This window comes from Anguilla anguilla, chromosome 5, assembly GCF_013347855.1.
Source record: "Anguilla anguilla isolate fAngAng1 chromosome 5, fAngAng1.pri, whole genome shotgun sequence".
NCBI classification, from domain to species: domain Eukaryota; kingdom Metazoa; phylum Chordata; class Actinopteri; order Anguilliformes; family Anguillidae; genus Anguilla; species Anguilla anguilla.
In genome coordinates, this window is record NC_049205.1 from 53,733,876 (window position 1) to 53,747,197 (window position 13,322).

At 38.4% G+C, this 13,322-nt stretch overlaps 1 protein-coding gene across 1 annotated transcript; it reads left to right on the plus strand.

The window, feature by feature from the left end:
• Positions 1 to 8,103: 8,103 nt before the first annotated feature.
• On the plus strand, positions 8,104 to 10,153 carry LOC118227182 (myoblast determination protein 1 homolog 2-like). Its single transcript, XM_035417376.1, has 3 exons — positions 8,104 to 8,838; positions 9,121 to 9,199; positions 9,472 to 10,153. The coding sequence occupies exons 1-3, from the start codon at positions 8,329 to 8,331 to the stop codon at positions 9,708 to 9,710; spliced, it is 828 nt and encodes a 275-aa protein (XP_035273267.1). The 5' UTR covers positions 8,104 to 8,328; the 3' UTR covers positions 9,711 to 10,153.
• The last annotated feature ends 3,169 nt before the right edge of the window (positions 10,154 to 13,322 follow it).

Sequence of the window (13,322 nt, forward strand, 5' to 3'; positions counted from 1 at the left end):
TTTTGAGCTACATGGTTCTCTTTGCACACAGTGTGTTTGACAACATATTATCACCACTCAACTTTTGGTGTTTAGTTTCATTCAGCCACTGAAATGTTTTCTGTGTGAATTTTATACTTTAAGCTTGCATAAGGAAGGATGCGAAAGCATGTGCGGGACACCAAGACCTATTTCGGGTCTTGTGAAACAAAACAAAACAAACAAAAACGGAGTACGTGGTTTCCTCGGCGTATCTCATAGAATTACATTGGCCTTTAAATGGCTGGATGTCTCCCTCCAGACCCCTTCCCCTGTCCTCATTGCCCTCCACCCCTGAAGGGGAAACAGAGTAAGGATCTGGGGCCAAATTATCAGGCATTGACATAGCACTAAAATCAGAATTCCCATTGCGGTTGTTGATCACCAGTGGTTAAAAAAAAAAAAAAAAAGTATATATGTGTATGTGTTTGTGTGTGTGCGTCTATATGATGGTTCACACTTAATCTGGGACAAAAAAATGTTGATAGGGTTCAGTCTGGCCAAGATAGGCCAGGCTCAATCATAGGGGATTCACTGCATACAGGGTTATTTTAGTCGAACAGTATACAGTAGTTGGTTGGAGCGGTGATTGGAGTGGACACAGTCAGGGGTCTCTGCAGGGATCACCCATGCTGCTGCGGCTGGAGGCGTGCTCGAGCGCTCACGCCCAGCTCCCTGGGTCCCCAGCGTCCACGCTTCTGGAGGGGTGGAGGTAACCCAAGCCGTAATCTCTGTGTAATGTAATCCACAGCGGGACGGTGTCGCTGCACAATGCCCGTGTTGTAGTGGCGGGCCGAGGAGGACGCCTGCAGTCATTACACTCTGGAGCAGGTGTGAGGGGAGACACCCTGCCTGTTATACGCAAAGCGCCTCACAGTGTGTGTGTGTGTGTGTGTGTGTGTGTGAGTGTGTGAGTGTGTGTGTGTGTATTCATGCATGCATGAGCATTTTAAGATAAGGTAAGTCGTGTAAACCTTTTTTTCTCTTCTACACATTTACATTTCATAACCTTTATGAAATGATTATGAAGATGTACGTATTAAAAATATCACTGTAAATATGATTTTTGGTCCAAAATGAAAAACCTCAAAATGGCTGTGGACATATGAAAGACCTTTTCGGCCTGGATTCATTTAATTTTTTTCCTTAACTTTTTCTCGCAAAAGGGCATTTTCATTGTTTCCTTCAGAAACACAGAGTGGAAAATAAACTATGCGTACAGTATAATTGCAGTGAGTTGTGTTGTCCTGATTTCTTAGTGAATGAACTGCAGTCTTTGAAAAGTGTTCATTTTCATTATTAACATAAGTGGTCATTTTCTGAGATGCAGATGGGTAATTTGATTGTTATTGATGTATGGGATCATCAATCCACCCCTGAACATTTGTCCTCTGCATTGAAATGTGACAAGTAAGTGTGCTGAATACACATTTCCTTTCACATAAATTAATTTCTGACACCCAGTCCAGTCTGGGTAATTATCTCCATGCCCCCAGGGCCTCTGGGTCATGTCGGGGTGCAGGTTCTGTTGACCCCCCACTTGAGCCCGGGCCTGGTGTACCGCTTTTGTACCACCAGACAGCGGCCGTCCCTCAGGAGCCCTCAGCCCCTCCTGTCTGTCATCTCAGACAGAGCGAACAGACATGCAGGTCACCATGGAAACCTGAGAGTTGTTCTGGTGGTGGACACTGAGCCCCAGTGACGCAGCCACTGACAGCACTATGGCAGGTCATCGCTCTCTATACCCGTGTATTACGTGGTAGAATGGCTTCACATGCCACGAGCGCTGCAATGTCCTCGTGTGGCGTGTACAGCGGCTGCTTGTGACATTCCCGTTGGGACATCGGCGTGTGGCATGTCGAACAGCTTCACACGCCACGAGAACTGTGATATCCATGTGTGATGCTGGAGAACGTGTTGTGTGCGTACTGGCGTATCCAGTATCCATGTGTAGCCTAGTGTGTACAAGGACTTTGTCTGCTCGTTAGTTCCGGAGAATCTCACAAGCAGCTTTTGCACTGATATGCGGTGCAAGGTGTTTTGTCTAAATTTTAATAAATATGCTCAGACGTGTTCAATTACATTCTCAAGACTTTTGTAACAGTTTTGGGGGCAGTTTTCTTTCAGTCAGTCTTCCAGAAAAAAACTTGTTTATTTGAGAAAATTAAGCTCTTTTAATGTACGTCATTTTTTCCATGGCAATGGAAAAAAATGTTTACGACGTGAAATTGAACTTATTAACGTAGGCCTAATAAAACATCCGCATCCTAATAAAATATCCAGATTTGCTCAAACTATGTGCAGGTTAGGCCTATGGGGCATATATGCCACTCCAGAACACTAGAAATTGACAGCAACATGCTACAGCAGTAATTTTTCGGATTTGGAGGACTTGGTTGACGCTTTACGTGCTTTGCATGTAAGTAGGCCCACAAGTTTATCTATTAGCGCACATACGCAGACACAGAGAAGACCTTCCACCAGGATTTTGACGTAAAAGTGATGAAACGTTCTACGTTTCTAAACTTAGGCCTACTGCAAATAATATGAGAACAAAGCGCGCAGGTAAATAGTATACATGAAAATGAAAACTGAGACCGAGTAGTGAAAAATTAACAAGGCCAGCGAAACTCTGGAGTGATGTGAAACGTACTTGACCGCACGTTTCTGCGGCCTTGCTATCAGTCAAAAAGTTTTTACTCAAAGACTTGCCAGGCAGCTAACAGCATAATTATGGGAATGGTAAAATACGATGTTCATTTAAAGCATCAATTAAAACCGCTGTATCGTCTAAACCGTTAAACGGGCTATCAAATTAATATTTAATATAGAAATGAACAGACACCAAATCAATAAAATTAAATTAAAAAAAAATCAGATTATGGTGCTCGATAGCCTAAAACAAGCGAGACACTAGAACATAAAATTTATCGTGAGAACTGGCTGTCCCTATGGCTGGCCGTATTGCTTACTGTACGCTACAGTGTCGATATCGCTTGTCAGCGCCAGCTAGGGGCTCTGCGTCCAAACGATCTTGCTGTGAGACTGTCTTCTTCCCCGTGTAATCTACTCCTACACCTATAGTACAGTGTTAAAATACTCTATTTATAGTAGAATGTTGACGGGTATCGTGCTAGACTGAAATTTGGCTGTACTGCAAATTTTAAAAGTTTGACGTGTAACGATGGACGTACATATGAGTCATTTATTAAATACGGCAAGAAAGCCCTCAAGAAAGATCCTCTTTTTTCCCCTCATGTTCCTATGTGGTCAACATTTGCATCTAAACAGGAGCACGTGCGTGTAAGTTGCAGGGCAAAGCTTTCTTCTCAGTTTTCATCACAGAAATAGATTCATGTTAATAGGCATGGGAGGCCTGCAGTTATTGACGCGGAATAGGTGGGGAATTTAGGTGGTCTGCGTGTAATGTATTGCTGCAGTGTCAGTACCTGGGGGAAAAAAGCTAGTCTTTATTATCTGTGTGACCATTTCTGGTAGGTGGAGAGATCTGATTAGGATGGCATATGAAATGGCACTGCAGGGAGTGACAATGTTTTTTTTTTTTTTTTTGGTCAGGAATTGGAGGGGAGCTGAAAGCAGACAGAGGCTGTATCAGTCTACCTGTGTGTGGGGGGATTTTAGGGTTAAAGATGCCCCCATGTCATATTGCAGGGCACCAGATGTGACCTGAACTTGCCTGGCCAGGCTCTCCTGGTGAAGACACACCACACCTCACCCTGCCCTGTTCTTTGCCAGACTGATGCAAAAACACAATCTGATTAATCTCTCACTCGCTCAGTCTCATATTTTTTTTCCTAAAATACAATACTTTATGAGGCTGTTCTTCCGCATATAAAATGCTATAACACATACAACTTTAAATGTATGATGTGTTTGGCAAAGCTGTCGTCTGCGTCCAGATTTTGTATTATTATTATTATTATTATTATTATTAATAATAATAATAATAATAATAATAATAATAATAATTTATGGAAACAAATTAAGATATGTCCATTTTAAAAATAAATATAATACATATAATATGAATGTTCATTCTTTTTATTTTCCTGCTTTTGGCTGAAGAAAACTGGTTGTGCATCTTGTAGATTTTTACATACCATCTCATTTTCAACATACCACCAAAAATCCCCATTTCAGAGGGATAGAGAGAGAGAGAGAGAGAGAGAGAGAGAGAGAGAGAGAGAACGCGAGAGAGAAGCAGAGAGAGAGAGAGAGAGAGAGAGAGAGAGAGAGAGCTGACCTCTTGAATGGACTTGAACGTGAGAGGGAAGTATGCGCGGGGTAAATATAAACCCGGGCTTTACCAGGATCTCTGCTCTAATGCCTGTCAGGGTGTGCATTACCTCTGAGTTCCGGAAAATTGGGGAGATTAATGTAAGAACGGAAGGACAGCGCATTAATTGTACAACCAGATGTACGATGCGGTATTTACTGCCGCACTCGCGTCCTTTTCTTCCCTGCTTTTTATTAGTCATGTTAAATCAATCATGAAGCGCTGCGATAGATCCATCAGCGGCGTCCTCATTATCCATGAATACATATATGCATAAATAACGTACATACATGCAAACATTCACATACATGCATACATACATACATACACCACATGCATATATACATACATACAGTACATGCATACATACATACATACTTGTATACTCACACACACAGTACTAGCATAAATTATGGAAACACAGCATTTATAAACAGTTTGAGTTTGATGATTAATGCAATATTTTGCAACAATTTATGTTTAACAGAGATAAATATATAATGAATGTAATATCAATATAAAACAAAAACGAAGAGTGAAAAACAAAAATGAAGTGTCATTTCCATTCCTGGTCAAGAAAATAACTAATTTGAATACATTTTTACAGATGAAAATGGCACAGAGAAACAACTGCCAAAGAAAAGGCACATAACGATTTTAAGAACCTCTTTAAGCATATTATTTATGCCAGTACTGTAAATCTATGCATCTATCACATGAATTTTATGGCATTTTTACATAGTTAATTTTAACTGATCATTAAACATTTCTCCACAAAACACAATTTAGTTTTGTGAAAGAGAATTTGCGGACCAAGTACTTGCAGGCATTTGTGTAAGCAGGCAGGCAGTCCACAGAGGCCCAGAGCTTTTGTGGGTATTTTATTTGGGGCCCCCCTTTTCATTCCATGAGATAGTTGGGGTGGGGGGGGTTACATTTGCAGACTGGGGGGTGGGGACATATTTCAAACAGTAGTTATTAAAAGAAGGAGCCCTCTTGCAGGAGGCGAGGCCTGTATACACTCAGTGGGTATCTTGCATAAAGAACAACAGCACAGAACTGTGGGGGGGGGGGGGGGGGGGGGGGGGGTTTAGGATGATCCCAAGGGCCCTGACTGACAGGGGCCCTCAAAAAATATCAGAACATAGGATTAAAAACGTATTATTTGTCAGTTACTGAAGTAACTGGTGGTGGGGCCCAATGTAAGACATTTTTATGGGGTCCAAAATTCCTGGTGGCGTACCTGCATGGAATAAATGTAATTAGATGTGGCTAGTGAGCTTTGGCTTGGGTACTGTCTAGACTCTAGAGTGTATAAGTATATATTTGTTATTATTAGCAATGTGCATAAGCTTTTGTCAATTTTGCATTTAAATGCCTCTCGAATATAAGGTAACTACTTTATTGCCTTTTTCTAAAATAAAATCAGTTCATAATTGATTCTTCTCAAATAATGATAATACATGTGCTGGACATACAATGAGGAACAGTAGTTTTATTGCATGGAGCTGGTCACAAAAAACATTACTTACACTCTTGTGTGCCTAAAAAGGCAGCTGTGTCAGTTGTGAAGGGACTGGTTCATTGTTTGCTTTTTGTGTTTTGTTTTTGTAATTAGTTCTGAGGTCTGAAATCGCAAGTGTCAATCCTAGAAAGGTGCTGTGAGAAGCTTTGCTCGAGAGTGCCTGTGGAAGTATTCACCAATGCTCTGTGGTTTTTATGTGTTACTCAGAAGGGTCCAGCTATTCCTCATTAAAACAATAGTCTAACAACAATTAACGTTATTCTTCTTATTATTATTAATAATAATAATAATAATAATAATAATAATAATAATAATCATAATAATAATAATCATAATAAATAAAAACTGTAATTGTAATTGCTATGGGATTTCTTGCGTTGTTATTGACTAACATATATTCATTTCTCTAATCTGTTTCAGTTAATGACGTCCTTTTTTTCCGAGGCTGCAAATGCAAATTTTGTCATCATCACTCAAATATTCAAATGTCCTAATACTAATACCTCATCGTGATGCTCTGTGATAAGATACTAAGGCAAGCGCATTTTTGTTTTGTCTTTCTGTTTTGTCTGCATGATTGAAACTTTTGTATTGACAATAATTTCATGATTAACTGGAATATCATCTGTTCAAATGTTAGAAATAAAAATTTCTTTACTTCTCTTTTGTGTACATTGACGACGACTTACAAATGTTATTTAAACATATTTTAGCATATTATCTAGGCTACATTAGTGCAGGGGATACCTACCCAGTAAAATGTCCACTGTTAATTCAGCTCTAACAGAGTAGGCTACATATAAATCCAGTGCGGCCCATGTGCATTCTGTAAGGGTTGATTTAACACTGGACATTTAACTGTGTTCGTAATTTATTTATGTATTCATTTATTTATTAGGACTGCTTGATTACATAGTTCATTGTGGTCATTTTAACGGGAACCCCTTCACACAGAAGCGCTAGATTACGAATTGTAAAGTAAATAAATAACAATTAACTACATTTAGAATTTAAGATTTTTGGAATTTTAAATTTTATTTAAAATAGTCTATATGTGCGCGGCTTTTGGTGCTGCGCAATTTCGGGAAGTTTAGGCAGTGGGCTATTTTGACTCAATATCGCCATCTTTCGTTTCATGATTAGTTTTCCGTCTCTCGTCGCCATAGATGTTGTCAACGATATTAATGATTACATAATTTAAAGTTAATGATACATGTATATTGTGTTCGTCGCCGTATAGGGCTACCTTGCGAAATAGCAAACATTTGAATGCGAATTACCTGTTTTTACAAAAGACCAAATGGTATTACCAAGAGCCGAATGAAAGTCTATATTTAACGAAACGTTTTATTATGTAAAGAAACGTTTTCTTATTTCACTAGGAAATTTCCACGTCTGCTTATTCTAGCCTTGAGAGACTTCGTATATATTTTACTGGAAATAGGCTTTCATGACCCTGCACATCTAAATGCATTATTCAGCAGTACATATTTATTTCAATTTAGTAAAAAATTGTGTTGAAACCAATAAATTATACAGGTTTGAATTGGTTTAAATTAATTGTATGGTATTGTTTTCAGAAGCTTGTTAACCTTGAACTGAGCTAAACTTCATATTTTCAACGTCCTTTTCTGCTGTTTTGACTGCAATTTTCCAAAACAGAAGTAATTTGCGAATTTATTTTGTGGGGAAACTTATGTCTGAATAGACTACGTAAACGGTACAATTGTAATTTATCTATTTGACTATCTCAAGTAAAATTTAAATACTAAACAGCCAAAATGTCAATTTACAATACCTATATCAAATTGTATTCAATAACATGTTAGTATTAATAAGATAGACACAGTGAAATTTTCCGTTAAATGAAATCTCAATATGACATTTGATCCATATTAAAGTCTAACACTTTTTTAAATTTAACACTGTTTTTACTGATTAGGTCTACTTTAACAAACCTCCCTAAACTTCCTGTTGGTTCCAATAGGATGATAATGATAATTTATCAGTTTTCATTGATTAATATGGCTAAACTTCACTGTAAAGTTTAATTTTTTTTATGTCATCTCAAAGGTGCCATGATGGTCATTTAAAGTTCCGTGAAATTGCTCACAGCGTGACGTGCGAGAAGGCTCCGCCTTGCTCACACTCCGTGTCTCGATTGGACAAACGAGAGAACTCTCCGAAACCAAAAACACGCCCCCCGAGTTGCGAGGTAGCATATATACAGCCCAAACATTACTACTGCAATAGGAACCGAGATGGTATATTCCCAGCTGGATTAGGGGCAGACAATTCGAGTCTCTTTTGACAAGTCAGCCTTCTGGGGGAAAAGGACCATTCTATAGATTTTGTTAAAAACCTGTAGTTTAAAGAATAACATATATACAGTGATTAGGTTAGCCATCAAAACTTACAATCCAAAAAGATACAGAACAAGAGACAGCACATCAAATACAAGTTTATCTGGAGTAGCAAACAAAAAGCGATGGAGCTGTCGGATATCCCTTTTCCAATCACCTCTGCAGATGACTTTTACGACGACCCCTGCTTCAACACAAGCGACATGCACTTCTTCGAAGACCTGGACCCAAGGCTGGTTCACGTGGGCCTACTGAAGGCTGACGATCACCATCACAACGAAGACGAACACATCCGCGCTCCAAGCGGGCACCACCAAGCGGGTAGGTGTCTCCTCTGGGCATGCAAAGCCTGCAAAAGGAAAACCACCAACGCTGACCGCCGAAAAGCTGCCACTATGCGGGAGAGAAGGCGGCTCAGCAAAGTCAACGATGCTTTTGAAACCCTGAAACGGTGCACATCCACGAACCCCAACCAGAGGCTGCCCAAAGTGGAGATTCTGAGAAATGCCATCAGCTACATCGAGTCCCTGCAGTCCCTGCTCAGAGGGCAGGACGAGAACTACTACCCGGTGCTGGAGCACTACAGCGGGGACTCGGACGCGTCCAGCCCACGGTCCAATTGCTCAGATGGAATGGTGAGTAATACAGATAACATTAATTAAAAGGTATCTGAACATAAACTCTGTGTTTTCGATGCAATGCGTGCCTCCATTAGTTGATTTTAGGTGGTTACATGATCTGAAATTAAGGGCAAAATATTACGCACTGATTTCTGTATAGCCTATTCATTGAAATAACTTCTAATGTGTATTTGTTTATTCCATAAACATTCCCCCTAGTGCTCATGAATTCTGAAAAAAACAGTACATGAAGCAAACTTGGTGTTGACGGAAAACTAACCAGCTTGTATTTTTCAGATGGACTTTAATGGCCCAACATGCACGTCAAGGAGAAGGAACAGCTACGACAGCACCTACGTTAACGAAACGCCAAATGGTAAGTGTGAACGAAGAACTTAATTGTGACCGCTTACCTACTGTTTATGCACCAAATGAAAGACGAGCTTCAGTCTTTTCCACAGTTTATGATGTGGGATTTGCTACTGGTGAAAAATGCCCAACAGTTACACGTAACAACGCAACATTACTTACTGACCCTTGACCCACTGCCCATGCGAGTTATTTGAAACTATGAAAGAAAAACTGGTAGAAAATTTGTGAAACAGTTGATTCATTTGTGACTTAATGTATTTATTTTACTTTCCACAGATTCCAGATGTAACAAGAGTTCAATCATTTCCAGCCTGGATTGCCTGTCCAGCATCGTGGAGCGAATTTCGACAGACACCTCCACCTGCCCCGCATTACAAATCCAGGAGAGTTCCGAAGGCAGCCCGTGCTCTCCTCAAGACGGATCCGTCCTGAGCGACCCGGGAGCAACTGTCCCGTCCCCGACCAACTGTTCCCAGCCCCCTCATGATCCAAATCCCATCTATCAGGTGTTATGAAGTGTCCGGGCGGTTCACAAAAAGAAGACACTCGAACTAACAAACATTCTTGAATACAGAAATATTTCTTTAAAAAATGAAAAAGGAAACATGGACTGGGTTACAGAGTTGCTGACTAAAAAGAAGAAACTGCTTAGTTTCCATTATTTTTTTCCAACAATAGAACGGTTTCCAATTCCCTAAAGGCAAAGTATCCCGATTCAAGCCATGTAAACTTGTCTATCCCACACAACGTGTAAAATTTGTAGATCCATGTTATTTATGTTATGTATTTCTGTGTTTCGTGATTATAACAACTTTGGGTGACCGGTATCATGCTATTTGACTTGGCTAGACACGGGTTTCCAAATATGACGTATAAGAAAACCGAAAGAGCATTATTTCTGTGCCTTACACATTGTTCAGTATATTCTATTGGTGGTGGTTAAGGATAAAAAGCCAAACAAATCTAGAAAACGAGGACCATTTTTGTACATTTGTAAATGAGAACTGCTTAAAAATCAAACAAAATGTTTAAATATTTAATGTTGCTTGTTGATAGAGACGCTTGGTTTGTTGTGCCAGATGTTTAACTTTATATTTATATATCTTTAAAACTGAGTGAATGTTATCGTTTTAATAAAGAAAGCTATGTGGCTATTTATATAAAACATGTGTGTCATTACTGTTCACTTTTTCCTGGAGAATATTTAAATGATTAGACAACTGACTACAAAACCAATAATAATAATAATAATAATAATAATAATAATAATAATAATAATAATCTAGAATCTTTTTCAAGGAGGCGACAGAAACATTTTAAATGGCTGATTCGTCTTGTTAAATTTCGGATATGACATTCATCTCGAATTTATCGCACAGTCTTTGTCACAAACTTAAATTGCACATATTCTTTAAGCATAAAAAACTATGTATATTGCATGTGGAAAAAAAACGTAAAAATTAGAAATTCGACGGTAGCATATAAAAGCACACACCGTTTCGTTTTATATTTTAGTTTCAGGCAATCAGGCCTTTGAGATCTTATTTCGATTGTTTTTTTACGTTTTGCCTTTGACTTTGAGAAATAAATGTAAGCATGTAGGCTATTGCATTACTACCTTGTTTATTACATTTTAAAATGTTTATTCATATATTATTCTCACCTATATCCATAAGTTGACTGTCATTGACATAAACATTGTTGAGAATCATGAACATTTTATGATTGTATGAGTACCTAAAATGCACTCATGAAATGCATTCAAAGAATATGAATTAGGCCTATTTGATATTATTTAAGCTAATGAAACGAAGGAATTATGGAAATTCTTAGTGAGCAGGCTGAGAATTTAAATATACCAGTGTAATTTCCAAAAATATTGAATTCTCTATTTTTATAATGTCGTTTGCTTCGTAAAAACAGATTGATTTGATGAGAATTTATTTTAAATGCTTCACAAGTCAATGAGCGGCGCTTTGATACTTTGACAAAACGTTTATTTGTAGCGTTGTTTAATCCCAGTACGAACTTTTTACCAAAAAAAAAATATATATATATATATATTCTTCATATATTAAATATGAAATTGGCTATTCCACATAACATCAGGATTATCAGGAAATTATTCTAACATAAGGTGAAAGTAATAGGCCTATTAAAATAATTTCGCATTTATTTTTAGCCCGGCAAATGCCAAAGGTTCTCGCATGGTCCATTTGGACACGGGCTAATTTTCCGCAACGTTCTATGAACATAGACTAAATCTCTTGATTTACTCTAAGCGATAATACATCTCGCTGATCGAAACATTCTGAAATGCGCGATGTTCACAATCACCAGTTGATCAATTTATGTCTTAATCAGGGCTGAGTCAGTCTGTATGTAGTCTGTTGCACTATGGCAATGATGATGCTGATGATGATGACGATAATGATTATTATTATTATTACTATTATACGGTAAAATATTCAGTGTTAAATTACCCTAACTCTTACAGAGTATATATGGTCCTGCTATGGTCCAGCACATGCTTCCACTCGTTTCTAAACGCCAAAGACAAAAAGTTATTGTAGTTTGATGGGAGTTGATGTAAATCTAATTTGTGTTCACACAAGCATTTTCCGGTTAATTAACACTTTTCCATTAATCTGACTTCATACATACGCTATTTTGTTCCGAGCCAAAGGGCCATTGAGCCAAAGTAACAAAGCCAAAAGGCTGAGTAACCGTATCCTGCAATAATATGCAGAATATCAAATGACCTTGTTGTTGCGCTTTATGCAATTTACAAGGGATTGCATAAAGGGTATTTTTAAAGGATATCGTTTTAGAGCGCGTGATTCATTGGAAAGTGTAAACTTGCTTCCGAACGTTCTATGACATTCCCTGAATCAAAATGAAACCATAAACATGTCAGAATAGACTGCCATGAATTGCCGGGTTTAAGTTATATTTCCTTGTATGTTCCATTGTTCCGAATGTAAGAAATGTACCAATGACATATATTTAATGAGCCTACCTGTAGTCATTTCAATTCATAATATTGATAACTTAATATGTTTTATCGATATTATACATATAATGATCTCTTGTTGATAGTATAACTGTATCGTTGATTTAACACATTTTTGTATTTTAGAAAGCGTACCAAATCCATCTTTTCACCGATATGTGCTTTGATGTATGGGGAGGATGGACTGAATTTAATCTGGTGATTTGTGTAAGGGCCACAAGCTGGAAAAGACAACACGAATTTTTACCTGTTGCCAAATGTTATTTCTGTCCAGAAAATTGGCAACAGTAGTTTAGTGGATCAGTAACACCCTCTTGTGGGAAGATGAAGTAGTGCCACTTCGTACCAGCGCAATATGCCTACTTGACCAGTTTTTGTTTGTTTGTTTGTTTGTTTGTTTGTTTTTTTGCAAAGAACACTTTGCTGTTTTTGTTCTTTTCTGGAACGGGGCATAGTCAAAGAAGAATTACGAATTGTCTAAAGAGGTAGATTTGGAGGGTGTACCAAAAGATTTATAGTCTTTACTGCTGCAGCTCATTTCTGAAGTACTGGAACCAAAACCTGCCATGCAAATTATGATGATGATTATTATTATTAGCCTTTATTTATACAAGGCTGAGCACACATACTCTTTAACAACAATGCCCTGTACACGATATGATCACTAACACTATATGATGAGGCCAGCCAGTTTGTCTCCACGATGTGACCTGCAGGAATTTAAACTTGCATTTCAATGGTTATCCTCCAGGGGTCCCCATAGGCACTCCAACGGTGCAGTCAAGTGGCTAATTGTACAGTTGATTGTCTAATTGAGATATTTATAAAAACACTTAGTTGATCTAATATGAGGAGAGTCAGAATGGAAAGTGAACACGGATGGAAGTTTAAATGCTACGAAAAGCATGTCTTTGAGGCAGTGGACCTCACTCCTGGTCAAGGAGAGCCACAGGGATCTCTATCTTTCGTTGTTACTCAGCGCTTGAGTAGCACAGCAATTGATCAGTTAAAGCAGCTGATTACACAGTTAAATCAGGTCACCAGGTTGCTTGGGTCTGAACTGTTTGCTGATTTTAAGGGAGAAAAAAAACAGCAGACTCTGTGGTTTTCCAGG